The sequence below is a fragment of the Phalacrocorax carbo genome, chromosome 1 (assembly GCF_963921805.1).
Source record: "Phalacrocorax carbo chromosome 1, bPhaCar2.1, whole genome shotgun sequence".
Taxonomy (NCBI): Eukaryota; Metazoa; Chordata; class Aves; order Suliformes; family Phalacrocoracidae; genus Phalacrocorax; species Phalacrocorax carbo.
The window spans coordinates 198234259-198249718 of record NC_087513.1 but is presented as its reverse complement, the minus strand read 5'-3'; the positions used below and the strand labels follow the sequence as shown (position 1 = coordinate 198249718).

The 15460-nt window shown below is 43.3% G+C and overlaps 1 protein-coding gene across 1 annotated transcript; it reads left to right on the top strand.

Annotated features, from left to right (window-relative positions):
* Positions 1–201: 201 nt before the first annotated feature.
* On the top strand, positions 202–15179 carry IL17D (interleukin 17D). The gene is made up of 3 exons (XM_064441177.1): positions 202–565; positions 704–993; positions 10638–15179. The coding sequence occupies exons 1-3, from the start codon at positions 551–553 to the stop codon at positions 10951–10953; spliced, it is 621 nt and encodes a 206-aa protein (XP_064297247.1). The 5' UTR covers positions 202–550; the 3' UTR covers positions 10954–15179.
* The last annotated feature ends 281 nt before the right edge of the window (positions 15180–15460 follow it).

Below are 15460 nucleotides of genomic sequence, written 5' to 3'. Positions count from 1 at the left end.
CTTGACACCTTGGCTCGTACCGGGCCAAAACCATCCTGGCTCTGCCTCAGTGTCGTGCCCCGGCCCAGTGAGTCCCACTTGAGGCCCAGGGTAGAGCCCAGCTCATCCCCATGCCGCGGAGGCCGTGGAAGGGAGCGCTCCCCTCCGGACAGAGCGGAGGAGGGGACGCGGCGCCCCCAGCGCGCGGGGGGCCCTCACGGCCCCCCCAGCCTCCAGGGAGAGCTGGCCGTGTCACCCCGCGGGGCTGCTGCCACCGGCCCCGGGGCAGGACAGCGGCCGGCGGCGGACCAAGCCCGCCCGTGCCTGCGGGGCTGTCCCCGGTGGCCGGGGGCAGCGGGGCAGGACGGCGGGGACGCGCCGAGCGCAGCTCCCGGCGGTAAGCGCTCGCCTCCTCCGTGAGCGCCTAAAATGTTCCTGGCATGCGAGGCCAGGGGAGATGCAGTGAGAAGCGGGGCACTTTTCCAACAGCTCCTCCGCCGAGAGAGCCAGTGGCACGGCGCGGCTCCGCAGCCCGCCGCTCTCCTCGGCTTCCTCGAGCAGCCCGACAGCCATGCAGCGAGGCAGGGTAAGGGGGTGCCGGCCGGGGACCGGGCAGGGCAGCCCGGGGGAAGCGCCCCGACCGCCGGGCCGGGGTCTCCGGGGCGCGGCGGGTGCGGAGCTGGGGGGGGTGCGCCCGGTCCCGCTGACGGCGCCGTCGTTGCAGGTGCTGGCGGCGCTGCTGTGCGCCGCGCTGCTCCCGCTCCGCTCGGAGGCCGTCAAGGCGCCCAAGCGGCCGGCGCGGACCCGGACCTGCGGCGAGCGGCCCGAGGAGCTGCTGGAGCAGCTGTACGGGCGGCTGGCGGCGGGCATGCTCAGCGCTTTCCACCACACCCTGCAGCCGGAGCCGCCGGGCCGCCAGCACAACGCCAGCTGCCCGGCCGGGGGCCGGCCGGCCGCCGACAAGAGGTTCCGGCTCCCCGTCAACCTGCGCAGCGCTTCGCCGTGGGCCTACAGGTGACTCCGGGGCACCGGGGGGAGCGGGGGGGCTTCAGCCGCGTGGAGGGGTGAAACGGTGCCGGGACGAAGGGAGCCGGTTCCGCTGTGTGGGTCCCCCCTCTGTCAGACCCGCTATGGGGCTTCACCGCCTTTCCCGCGCAGAGCCCTGAGGCGCCGGTCCTAAGGGGTGTCGGCCGCACCGAGCAGCAGCCTGACGGAAGGGTGTTAAAGTAGACGTCCAAATAGACAGACATTAGGTAAATACGTAAAAACAATTTGTGTGAGGAGTATGTCTAATGAGCAGAGGGAGGAATGAAAAATGAGTGAGGTAGAGCAAGCTTTGAGATGGAGCTTACACACACACACCTGCCTGGGAGCACAGACCACCCCTCAAAAAGTCACTTCAGCATATTGTTGTATGTGAAGTTCACTGAGAGAACCCTCAGCAAAGGACCATCACCAAGAAAGCCTCTCCTGACTCTGTAGCATCTCCAAAGGGGCTCAGATGCTTTCCCTGAGGTGTGACTCCAGACACTGTGCTAGTTTCTAAAATATATCAGAATACAGTGTGTGTTCTTACACAAGCAAAGCTGATTCTTCACAGACTGTGCTACAAACACTCCCAGGGGCTTGCTGTCCAGTTTGCTGTAGGAGTGTATGCAAGGAATGCAATTTTCTACATCTATATTTCCAGCCTACGCTTTGCAAACCCCCTCCCCTGAAGTGGAACAGGGGCTGACAGTCTACTTTTAAGGGGGCAGAAAAATAACTAAATAAAGTCTGTTGTTAGGTTAACACACAAAACAAGGGTCTGCACTTCTGTAGGGAACTCTAGAAAAGCTTGGAGACCACTGATCTAGTACACTAAACCCTGTATGTGATCACATTCTTGCTATCAAGTCTGAGTTTTGTCTGAGTAAGACTGACAGAATTGGGCACTCTGTTTTCAGCTTTCTGTAAAGACGCTACAGACAACAGGAAGCTAAAACATGTACAAACTTAGAAGAAACTGACTCTCTTGCTACTTTCGGTATATTATCTTTTGTATATACCTTGATGCAGTTACTGTGTATTCAGCAAACTTAAATATCTCCTTGTTAGTGATCTCCAATAAACATTTATTTTGTGGCATGGTTTTTGCCCACTTTTAGTTTAAGAAGTAATCCTACTGAGAGAGAAATGGTTTATTTGCTCAATAAGCCTTTCATAAACAAGTATTTTTAGAAATAGTATTTTTAGTAATACATTTTCTGTAAGCAGACTGAGGATTTTTTAAGCTACCTAAGCATGAAAAAAGCAAGTATGATGAACAGAACACCTACCATTAGGCTCAAGTGTTTTTTACATTGGCTTTGCCAAATCCTAGTGCTAGCAAAAATTGGTCTTCTGGTCTGACAACAGTGCTTCCATGCTCACATCTTGTTGGTCAGGTATTTATTTTCAGTTGGAGCTCTGTATAGGCTTATTTCTTAACAGAGAACTAGCTGCTTTTTGGGGCCTGGCTTACAAAATGTTTATTAAGAAACTGTAAATCCACTGTACTTTTCATCAAAATGTTTTCAAACAGACCATTAACCATTCACATACAAGTAACTTGATGACATCTCCAAGCTAGAAATGTAAAAAGATAGTGGGGAAAAAAAAGTATTACACCATTAAAAGCAAAATCTAAAATTATATTTAGGGGAAAAATTGTTTCTCTAGGGTGCAGAGGCCTGAGTACACTGTCTAGTTAACAAATCTCATTTACAGATTTATCAGTAGCATTTTTGCGGTATCATTGGTGTGCAATGAGACAGCAACAGGCATTGCAAGATGTGTAATAAAAGTGTAAAATGCAAAATTGCTCATTATGAACAGTAATGTGCATTTGCTATTACAACCTGCTATTTCATAGATTTTTGAAGCCAGATTTTGAAGCATTGTGAAGATCTGGTCTGATCTGTGGTGTTCACCTGGCTACCCTGGAAGCAAGCTCCCAAATACCATTAGAGCTGCTGCATATCTTTAAAAGGGACGTGCAACTCTCCGTTGAAGATTGCAAGTAATGGCACATTACGTCTTGTCAGTGGTTAACCAATTTTGCTTATACAATCCCAACAATTTCTTCTCCGTGTCTGGGGTGTTAATCTGAAAAACTGCATACAGCTCTCAAATACAGAACTTTCTTGACAAGCCTACTCACATTTACGTCTTTTAATCTTTCCACATAAATTTTTGCTCCCCTTCACTCATTCATTGCTGTCTTCTGAATCGCCTACTGAATCATCAGCTCAGAAATTTATTCACTGTAGGCAGCCCTCTCTTGTACACCCTGATAGAACACCCCTCAAAGCATGAATTTGACTATTTGAAACTTGCATCAAGATGCCTGCCCCAATTCAGTGTGTCTCACAGACATCCTGCTCTCCAACTTCGTTTCTGTCCCTAAAGAGTTACAGGGCAATTGATTTCTGCTCTATGCATAAAGGGTCTTTTTTCTTTTTGACCTGCATTTTACTGTCTGAGATACCTCATGCTGTTTCTCTGTCTTCACTGGTGTTGCAGCAGTTCCCATTGTTACCATCTGCAGATTTCATTAACATACTGTTTATGCTCCCTATTCCAGGTCATTAATAATAAAGATATTAAGTCTGGCTCTACTTGCCTTCCCCTGTGTATCTCCCTAGGCACCTGTTCCCAGCTGTTTAACACTGCTTCTTGAGTCACTCACATGACTGTTCAGTCCAAGTCAGTTGAAATTTTTTCATATCGGCATTTGTGAGAAAGAATTAAATATCTCAGAGATTTGTGTATAACGTTCACCCTAATGCATCGCATGTATCAAAGTTTGTAATTCTATTTAAGTGTGGAAGAATTAGGTTTGATTGACTCAAAGCTCAGATAATCCTTGTGTGGCTTATTTCGTTGTCTCTGTTCTGTTCTCACTATTTATTTTCTATTACTTGGTCTTTAATTTGGTTATACAAAATCAAGACTTACATCATTTTGGCTTGCTGCAACCCAGAGATACAGGAGTTGCACATGGATTGTACCACAGATCCATATGGTCCACGATCCTGCTGCTGGCAGCAACCAACAGTTGGTATTTGAGGCAAAAGTTAGAGGAAAAATATTAGTTCATCTGCCCGATACTGAAATTCCATCCCGCCGGCCACAGGAGATCAGTATATAAGTCAGAGCACAAAGTTTAATCACCCAAATCGCTCTTCACCCTGCAGAGCTATAAAGAGCCAGCAGAGTTCCCTGAAGTCAGTTGAGTGGAATGAAATCTTGACCATACTGGATTTGCTCAGCATTTCAGGAAGTTGGTCTGAGAATTAGCCAGTTTTTTTAAAAAATAGAGCCAGCGGCAGAAGATCGGCAGTGAAATCATCAGGCTGACTGTGTGCCAATTTGTGACATCCATCCAGGAGTTGCTTGTCCTTTTTAGTATTATTATTACATGGACAGTCAATGAAATCCAGAAAGCGTGGTTGTACAAGGAGGTACTGGCAAAGGCCGTGGTCCTTGGCTATTGCTATGGTTCACAACTGCCTCATAAGAATTAATGATACAGGTTGTCTTACCAGCTATGGATCCCTGCCAACAGCACAAGGTGGGTGTTGCTTGTTAAAATTTAGGGAAGCCGTAAGCATGGTGAATCTTTACCAATGCCAGCTCAGCTTGAGGGATGCACACACAACTTGCTCATGGATAAGCGCCATTATAAAAAGGATTAATTTTAAATGTGTGCCTAAACGTCTGCAGGCTCTGATCATAAAGCTCAGAGTAATGGTTGAAAAATCTGATCCCACTGAAGTCACAGTGCGTTTACAGGTAGTGTTGATTTGGGATTCCAGTCATGGTGCTGCACAACACAGATGCCATTTATTAATCAGCTGTATACATCAGCTTTATTTTTATTCTCTGTTGTCTTAAGGTTGTAATAGCATTCATAGCTAGTTTGTAGGAATACAGAGGCTTATGCAGACACACTTCTGCATAAATTTAGCAAAAAATTCTTTATGTGTATTCAAGAAGTCATTCCTGTTTCTGAATTTCCAAATCTCATGGCGTCTGTCTCTGTGGCCTAATCCTGCTTTTACTAAGGGTTCATTTCCAGAGACTTAACTTTTATTGTCAGTGTTGATCTGATCATGAAATCCCATATTAGTTAGTCCCTCTCTCAAACATTGCCCAGCTTGTTTTTAATGCTTTTCAAAAACCAGTTTGTTTATAAACATCCTTGGTTTAGTGCTCACCTACATAAAATCTTAATAAAAGTAATACAGGAAAGGGCATTTTTTACTCGTAAAAGCCAAGCTTGTCTGCAGTGCTTTTGAAAAAAGTCATACAAGAGGGCTTTCCTTTAAATAATACTCCAGTGATTTCCAAGAACCTTATCCAAGACATCTTCCAGGATTTAACATTAACATGTGGCACAGACAAGGGAAAGAATACAAGGGGATACAGAACTGCATCCTTTTTATTTGAGTACATGTTCGTACAACTCTTCAGAAAATCACTGTTAGCACTAGGCTATTTTATACAAGTACTGTACTTACTACCCGTATATAAAACAAACTAAATACAATGTGAACAAAAGAACACCTGCTATAAAGAAAAAAATGTCTTGCCAAGAGGGGGAAAAGTTGTTAGCTCTTAATCCTGTAAGTATTTCAGAGAGCAAAGTAAAAGGATGATGATGTGCTTATTAGACTTCTGATAACATCCAGCTGTTAGCCTAGTGCTAACAGTGATTTTCTGAAGAGTCAGCTGTATCTGCATGCCCCAACACAGCATCTGACCAACTGGATTTAGAAGCTTGGAAAGTATGAAAGTGATAATATTATTAAAAGTACTACACGTGAAAGTTTTACTTCCGACAGAAACTTTTCTCTTGAGTTTCCAGGCTTAGTACCTAAACGGCAGGAAGTTTGTTTTTCACTGGGAGCTCTCAAAACACTCGTAGGGTCATAAGGAAAAGCAGCCTAGAACTAGTCACACTTCATTAGCAGTTCCAGTTCAATACAAACCTGCTTCTTGTTCCAGCAGATTGAAACATAGCAGCCCAGCATAGCTCACTGCTCCTGTCGTTTGTAAATCAGAAGCACTGGCTGGGCAGAGTTAGCCTTACATACCAGTAAACTGAGTTCACAGGACAAGGGCAACCAACCCCCATCGAAATGACTGGGCTGTCTAGTTCACAGCAGTGGCCAAAGCAAATGACACAAGGATGCAGGGGAAGCTTGGGTGCCAGTGGAAAGTTGCATTTCTCTGGTTCTCCACCACTCTTCCCAGCTGCTTCTGTTTTGTCCACCCCAGTTAGGTGCATTTTTCACTACTTACAGGAAAAAGTCAATGGCAACTTGGAGTATGTGTTTTAGGAAGTTAATTATCCTGATCAATAGTGTTTGCCCTGTTCTAGGAGAAGACATAAAAAACATGCCTTGTAGTGCTTGGAGTAATGGAGATACATCAAGTACAGCAGCAGAGGCTGAGGTCATTATATGCACAGAGTGATTATGTTCAATACAAGGAAAACAGAGGGAGGAGCAGGTCACACAGCTGCATTTATACATCAAGGTTACTGGTATTTGTTAGCAGGTCAGACCCAAATCAGGCTGGGATGCCTAGAAAGATGAAAATGAGGCTTTAGTTATATGGCCTTTCTTATTGAGCTGAAGATGCAGAACCTTGGATATGGCACCATAGATTAGTGACATTTGAGTTCAGTGTTTATTTTCAGGAGGCATTACTGAGAGTCTTCAGCTTTAAAAGTTCTGCTCTGGATGCAAAACCACATCTATATATTGGATCCATCTTTGGGTTTGTATCCTCTCTAATTCCTTCCAATTCTCACATGATGGAGTAGAGGTATCTCCAGCAAACTTAACAATACAATAGATTTTTTTCTACAGAAAGTAGAGACCACGGTATCCTTCCAAAAATCCCCCTCATTTATACCTGACTTTTGCCACATGGGAATTTGGAGGGGAAGCTTGTTGTAGACCACGATTCCAGCGACAGTGTTCTTTTGTTATTAGTCAAAACTTTTATTTGCGTCCAGAAGCATGTTCCTGATTTCCAGCAACATCATAATCCAGGTGCTAGAGATAATACAGTAGAGGAAATACCAATGACTTGACATACGGTGTGTTTTAACAATCCACCACTGAAGTTATTCACACTTGAGTTTGAAATGGGAATGTCTCATGGGAGAAAAACCTGTATTCCACTTTCTTCTCTTCTGCTGGCTACCAGACATTTTATTTCTCATTGGTGTGAGATCCTGTAACATGAGGGTATTTCCTGGGGAAAGTAAGCAAGTATAAATGGGACAGAGAAGCTTTGCAAAAAATATCCGCGACATTACAGATGTCTGGCTGTGAGAAAACTGGTCATATTTTTCTGTAAAACAGCCCTTAATAAGACGAAGAATCCAGATTATATGGCCACTGGAAAAAAAAAGTCTGTTCTTTGATGACAGAATAATCAAATTTTTGTTTGGCTGAAGCTGTGATTCTAGATTTGTTTTAACCTGATAAACTGGTGATACCTCTGAAAACGGCAGCTTCCTTCAGCTGCTTGTTCACACTGGCTTGTTTATGTAGGGCTCTGTGTATATGTGGCAAGATAGCTGAAGGGCCAAAAATCCAGCTTTTGATGAAGTTACTTTTCAGTTGGATGAATTCCCAGATCTAATCCTGTGACCAGAAGAATATCAGCATCAACCCAGGGGTGGAGGCCAGGGGGAGAGCCAGGCTGCCTGTTTTGGCAAGTGCAGATTCTGTTGACAAGGAGTGACTGCAATCACAGCTTGAGGCAGACTTATGCTGCCCCTTCCACAGCTGAAACCTCATCTCAGAGACCACCTGAAAAGGTAAAAGGCAAATGCTTTGATATACAAGGAAGTGGTACAAAGCCTGGGAAGCACCACACAGGAATCACTTTAAATCTATTGCAGTTTTCAAAATCACTTATTTTGAAACTGCTGTGGGAAGGGGGGCATTGTATACTCAGTAGTTTGTATTATCGCATAAACAATTATATTGATGACAGGTATTTAATTGATTCATTTTTGTTATGTAACTGTCCCACTTCATCTGTGGTGATCCTGTCCTGACCCCAAAATAGAGGATGGCTTAAAACCCAGTGCAAGAAGTTTTAATGTTTTTGCAGCACTTCACAGTAAACATTACAGGCTTGAACATTCTCTCTCGTATCAAATCTTTGACTGTTACTCAGTGTTTTAGCCTCAGCTACTGTAATTTCCTGGGCAAACATGGGAAATTATTTATATAGTTTGCAAGAAAAAAAATGCTCTGCTTCACTGTTAGGAAAACTTACCAAGTGATGAGGTCGTGAAATACTGCAAACAGAGCCTCTGGGTAGGCTGGGGACCGCCTCTGAAGGTTTTTAAGAACAGGCTGGACAAACATGGGCAAATACATCTGAGTTTGTGTGATGGAAGCATTTGGACTAGGTGACCTCCCAACGTGTCTTCATGTGCTCTGCATGCCAGTTACAGCCTGTAGGATAGTTCGGCTGTGCACCTTGGGTAGGTCTAACCTCCTACTGTGTGAAAGTAGGAGCAGCAGGAAAGGGCAGAAAAGGGTTTTCTGTTAGCTGACAGGTGGGTAAGTGCTTCTGGTAACATTCTCAGGGTCAGCATCCTCTCCAAATGCGGACGGGCTCTGCAGGATAAGCACCACGAGGCTGGTGGTGCTTCTGGGCTGAACGCTTCTCCAGCCAAAGAGCCATCATATCTCTCCAGTGGGACAGTGCAACCATTGCTGAAGCAGGGCTAGTTTTGTAACTGAGAGCAGAAGGCGATCTGGAGTAAGGTTACCAGGTACAAAGAGGACAGCTGGCATACAAGATAAAAATATTTAAAAATCCTCTTTTTCTGGAGGTGCAAACATCTTTTCTAGAATAATGACATGCTTGTAATAATGTACAAGTTACCTCCATGCCCAGCAATTACTTCCACTATATGCAGGAAAAGCGGGTAAAGAACAAAGCAACAAATAGATCACCACTACAATATGCAGCATGGCTACACACTCCAGTATGTGTACTCTGCTGTGTACTTAGTCTTCTATATCAAAAAAACCAACCAGATTTTATCAGCTTCTCCTCCCTTTGCTAAAAACAATGGCTGTAGGTCAGCCAGGTTCTGTATGACTTGAGACCATAGTATCACATCATTGTTTCTGTATCCAGCAACATCCAGAGAGGAATGCTGAAACCTGGGCTTCGTTGGTCCAAGCTGTGCTTCGTCCAAGCTGTACTTCCGTTACAAGCTTTCCAGTTCCTGCTAATCAGGAATTTCCAGAGACAGGGCATTAACAAGCAAAAAGAAAGGGTCAAACAACACACTCTTAAGACAACAAATACCTTACTCCTGAAGCTTTGGGGCAATGCTTTACTTCAAACTATAGCAGGAGAGGGCAGAAAAACCATTAACTTTGCAGTTCATCTCAGTGTGGACATACTAGTGTTACTCTTCTCTGGTTAGAGGAAGAGACAGTGGAGGTGAATTAGAGAAAGAAATACAGCGTTCTGCTTTCAAGAGGAAGGCACCTTTATACCCTCAAGTATAGTAGGGAGCAAAAACTATTGCAGAAATAACAGTACAATTTAATTCTATTTAAATCATAACATTTAAAACATCATGTAGCTTCAACAGTAATAAAGATAACAAGGGTTTGTACCAGTTTTTGAAGAACTCAAGGCAGATCAAATGTTTGGAAATGCAAAAGTGTCCTATTCAATGCTCTATTTACGCATTCAGTCCAAAATGCAAAACTTATTCTGCTTAAACCCCTGAATCTCACATTTTAGAAAGCCAGTCACTTCGTACTTCAGTGTGCACTGTAGGACCTGATCAGTTCTAGAAGTTGTTCTTGTTTTTTCTTTACACTGTACAAGAAGGCAGACAGCAACAGCTACAGCTCTTTTTCCTGTGTCATGGTTTAACCCCAGCCAACAGCTAAGCACCATGCAGCCGCTCACTCACCCTTCCCCCCGTCACAGTGGGATGGGGAAGAGAATTGGAAGGGCAGAAGTAAGAAAACTCATGGGTTGAGATAAGAACAGTTTACTAATTGAAATATAATAACAACAACAACAACGATGATGATGATTGATGATGATGATGATAATGTAGTGAAAAGGAAAACAACAGCCAAAAAAAGAAGAGAGGAACAAAACTCAGGAAAAACAAGTGATGCAGCTGATCAACACCCACCAACCAATGCCCAGCCATTCCCGAGCAGCAATCGCTGCCACTCCCGGCCAACTCCCCACAGTTTATATACTGAGCATGACGTCACATGGTATGGAATATGCCTTTGGCCAGTTTGGGTCAGCTGTCCTGGCTGTGCCCTCTCCCAGCTTCTTGTGCACCTTGCAGAGCATGGGAGGCTGGAAAAGTCCTTGACTAGTGTAAGCACTACTTTGCAACAACAAGCCTCATACTAAATCCAAAACACAGCACTGTACCAGCTACTAGGAAGAGAATTAACTCTATCCCAGACGAAACCAGAACACCTGGCAAAGAAGACAAAAACATCATATAAATGTTTACAGTCAAATGACATTATAATGACATTTTCCAGATGAATATACCTATTTTTAGAGATACTAATGAATCTTTATTATTTCCTTCCCTATAGAATTTCCTATGATCCCACACGATATCCTAAATACATTCCTGAAGCGTACTGTCTGTGCAAAGGCTGCCTCATGGGGATCTTTGGTGAGGAGAATTTTCACTTCCGCAGCACCCCCGTGTACATGCCAACAGTCATCCTCCGTCGCACATCGTCGTGTGCTGGGGGCCGTTACGTCTACACAGAAGATTACGTCACTATCCCAGTAGGCTGCACTTGTGTACCTGAGCAAGAAAAAGAGGCCGAAAGTGTAAATTCCAGCATAGATAAGCAGGAAGTGAAGTTGCTGGTAAGCCAGAACAAGCCGTCATCAGAATGAAGAATATATAAAGAGTCGTGTTACATTATTGGCTTCACATCATCATTTCACCATTTCAGGAAACTGCATCACAGGAGCAAACATATTGACATACCCTCTTTTTCTACTTACAGTTATTTCAGTTGTAAGATGGAAAGTTATGTCCAGTCACTTGGTGTTCATCACTTAGAGATGACAATTCATATTAAGAACTTCTTTAGTTCATGTAAGTATTTGTTGCAAATTCTAAAGTGGCTTTTTTTAATCTTAGAGCAGAACATTTATCCTTGCTTATTCATGGTAAATTTTAGAATATGATGCAACTGTAAGAAAGACATGCTAGCTATTACTATAGCAGACTACTGGTTGTAGATAATTCTAAGGAATCTTTTATACTCTACTTTAAAATACTCATATAAAAATCGCCTAGTTGCCATATATGTGCCAGATCAGCAGTTAAAAGGACAATTTCTCAGGCTGGAAGAGCCTTCCTTTATACTGCATAGCTCAACTCCAAGCAGTGTTCTTGGCTGTTACATCTTTGGCTAGTTATACACTACAGCAAGGAAACCTGTGCTGAGTTTGAGCCATTCATGAAACACTATTCTATGAGTTTGCTGTTTTTAAACTTGCTAAATTGCTAAGGGTGCAAAAGTGTTGAGAAAAAACATGCTAGAATATTTTAAAACTGCAGTGGACTTTTCTGATGTGGACTAAGTCTAATTACACAGAAAATATCTGTTAGAAAAAACACAGTTTGGGTCCCAAGAACTCTGTATTAGATTTCATTAATCATTAACCACTTAACTGTTTCTTGTAACAAAACTGTATTCTGTACAGTTGAAAGGCCAAAACCTTTTTCATGTTAAGAGAAGAGATTCCCCATTAAAAAAAAGAGTGGAGGATAGGTTTCATCTCAGGTACACTGCAGATGAGTGAACAGGCTAGATCCTAGCTTCTAAATGCCACAGAGGTCATTGAGGTGAGTCCCAGCCCATTCAAACTTGTTAAAGCCAACCGATTTATACAATTAGTGTTACTCATTTTTCCCTATGCTACACGTAACAGACAATCACCTGCAACAGATGCTAGTCTGCAGAAGGACAGTCTTCCAACTTTGCAGTTTACAGGAACTTGTTGGCAGGCCCTAAACAGAAACCCTTGATACATAAAAACTTGCACTTCCAGAACAAGAGACTGAAGTAAGAGACTAGATAAGAGTCTAGTCAATGAGAATCAGGAATAACCAGACATACCTGGCATGACCGTAACGCCACAATCACCAAAGCTGATAGATCTCTGAATGCACAGCAGAGAATATCTTTTACAGTTGAAGGATCATGACTGCAATAGCATTACAAAAAAAGAATAAACACCATATGCAGCCATGTATTTGCTACATGAAGAACCTCAAAATTGAGCTTAATTCATAGCAGAGAAAGTCCCTATGGTACATGAGCACAGGCTTCTCTGGAGTGTTGTTGAATGAAGAATGGAAACAGAATTAACAAGGTAAATAGAGAATGAAAAATCATGACAGCTCCTTGTCTTGGTGCATAATTATTGACTGTGCTCTTTATGGCTCAGTCTAGTATAACAGTATTTTTATAGTGCAATCTATATAGCTTCTTACAAAGCCTAAAACAACTTTAAGAACTTCAGAAACCAATAAAAGATTACCATCACAATGACAGATTGAATTTTATAACCACATTTCTTGTGCAGATGCTTTTCCACAATTCTGTGTGTTTTCTGCTCTGTGTTTCCTCAAATTGTGATGCTTCTGTCTCAAGGGGATTCTCAAAGGAGGGTTCAAAGGTCATAAAGTGTTTATACTACTCAGAGAACAGCTAATTGCCTAGCTGCTGCCAGCAATTAAAGGTAGTTACCTGTTCCCTGGAGAATGTAAATACTTGTAGCAATTACAGCCACTTTTCCTTCCCCCTAATGTGGAAGAACTTCTCACCCTCTGAGAAGAGGGAAATGTAATCAAAGACAGAGGGACTTGAAAAGGAAGCAGACCCAGAAAACTGGAGAAACACTGCATTAGATGATGCTTCAGCAGTCTAAGATCTTACGGTTTCACTATTAAATTGTGGGGTTTTTTCCTCCACACACACTTCAGACAGGGTCAAGTTGTACCTTCAGCTTCCACAGCATAGAAAGCAAAGTCTTCACAGTAAAAGGTAATAAAAAAAAACCCACCACCACAAAAAAAAAAAAAAAAAAAAAAGTCCCAAAGCCACAGCCCTTAACATTTAGGAAATGACTCGAAGGGCTACCAGCTAAAGCGCTGGCTAAACACTGCCCTCCAGCAAAACTCACCTGTCTACCCACGCACCTTTGTTATATAACTTTGTCTGCAACAAATTAGCTACAAGAGCACTGGATTTATTTCCATGATGTGGAGAAAAAAAAAAAAAATCTCATTTTCTGTTGCAACTCTCTTGTCCTGCAGGCATAAATTACGGAGGCAGTTTGAGGTTTTTCAAGTAACTAGAGCATGTTCTGGGAATTCCTGGGAGTCACAGGCTAAGATCAGGTAACTGGAACACAATCAGTTTCCCCAGTCCAGAAAAACAGATGCTTTAGCTTACATACTGCTTCAGGAATTGGATGACTGAAAGGAAAGTGTTAGAGAACTGCTAAACCTCAATGGATCAATAGATTATGTATGTTGGCGACCTCCTTCTCGTCATACTGTAACAAGTGCAGAAAGCTTCCTATGGTTACAGGCAACTTCATGTTATCTTACTTAGAAGCCCATTTTCCTGTTTTAATCCTCACCCTCTTCTGTGACAGACTTTTTAGCTGAGCCAATTTGCTTCCCAATCCAGCTTTCCAGTTAGGTGGCTCTTAAAAGCTATGTTTATGTTTTAGTGTGAGCAACTGTTTGATAATAATTTGTTAGCGTACAACTGTTTGTTAATACTTAACATCAAGAACTGTTAGATACACAAATATTTGTTAACCTTCAAAATATCCTTCTATATATAAACCCTCTCCACGTTACTTGTGGAAAAGGCTGAGTATTAAATGTAGTTTGCATTTGTTTGGAATTTTATTTTTTTTGTAAAGAGATCATCACATCATGGATTTCTATCAGTTTCACTTCAGCTGTGGTGTGACATTTTCCAGCTTCTAGCCCTCTGGTTACAGCTGCTGCAGCCTTGCCTTTAATTTGCATGGGGGGAGGGAGGGTTCATTGGAGTTGCTTCAAGGCTCACAAACTGTTGACACAAGGCAGACATGAAATGCCTCATTGAACCAACTCCAGACCCAATAAATTCAAACAATTCAAAGCTGAAACTATCTGGCAGCTGCAGCTGATTTAATTTTTGTTGTGCCAGGAAAGTCTTTTCCTTCAATGAGGTTGTCCCTGGAATACATTAGCAGCCACAAAACGCTGAACAATATCCTTGGTAAAGAGATTATTTTCTTCTCTGTAGTATCATTTAAGATAGGTTGGAAAATTCATATCATTCAGGAAGGCTGCAAAAAGCCTGAGATGCTGGTTTTGGTTTACTAGCTGGTCATTACATGAAGGTGTTTGTCTGAATAGGTGGAGGTCTACAGCTGCACGTAAACATGAAATTGCATGGGGGAACATGAAAGAGGCAAAGCGAAAAGGGAAAAAGGCTAAGGTGTGCTCAGAAAGTATAAACACCCATTTATCTCACTGGGATTAGGGAACAGCCATAACTACCTGGTTAAGGCACATGAGGGAGATCTAGTCAGTCCTACATGTTTTGCTGAGGAGTGGCATGAGCTATCACTTGTTTTTTGCTTTACTCCTATCTAAGGAGGCTGCAGAGCACAAGTAGACCCAGAGTGGCAGCACAGCCCTGATGCCGGCTGATGAGGGGTTTCTGCAGCCCAAACCCAGCAGCCCCGTTTCCTACCTCACCGCACAGCACTGGGGCTGTGCTGTGCAGGTGACCAAGGGAGAGTGACAAAACCAACCATCAGAGATATTTCCCACTTGCTCTGGTACAGGGAGGCATGGGTGGAAGGGTGAAGGCAATTGTGTGGTACAGAGGCAGGCTAACTGCAACATCGAGCTGAGACAAACACCATTTTTTAAAGGGAAGTACAGATGAGATCTTAAGGAAGCAACATTTCTAGAAATGTTTCATTTTTCATCTGGGGTGAGGTGCAGGCAGCCGCAGTATGTTCTCCTCCATCTACAGCCATCACTCTGTGCACAAGACCCCAGGTTTCCTCTGCCAAGTGTCACATTCATACTGACAGCAGGGCACTGAGATGTCCTGCTGCTGCACAGTGCCAGCTACTGCAGCCAAGAGGCTGCAGGACATATGACTGCAGTCATAAATGCCACTGGAAAAGTAGCGTGGTTGTAACACGTCACAACAGCCTGTTCCAAAAGGAGGTCCATCCATGAGCCATCCACAATAAAGCAAGCCAATCACTACTTGGCACTGAAGGTTTTTCATAATCTTATTACATCAAAAAAAAAAAAAAGAGATTTTGCTGTCACGTATTTCTTAAAAGTTACTGCAATGGCACA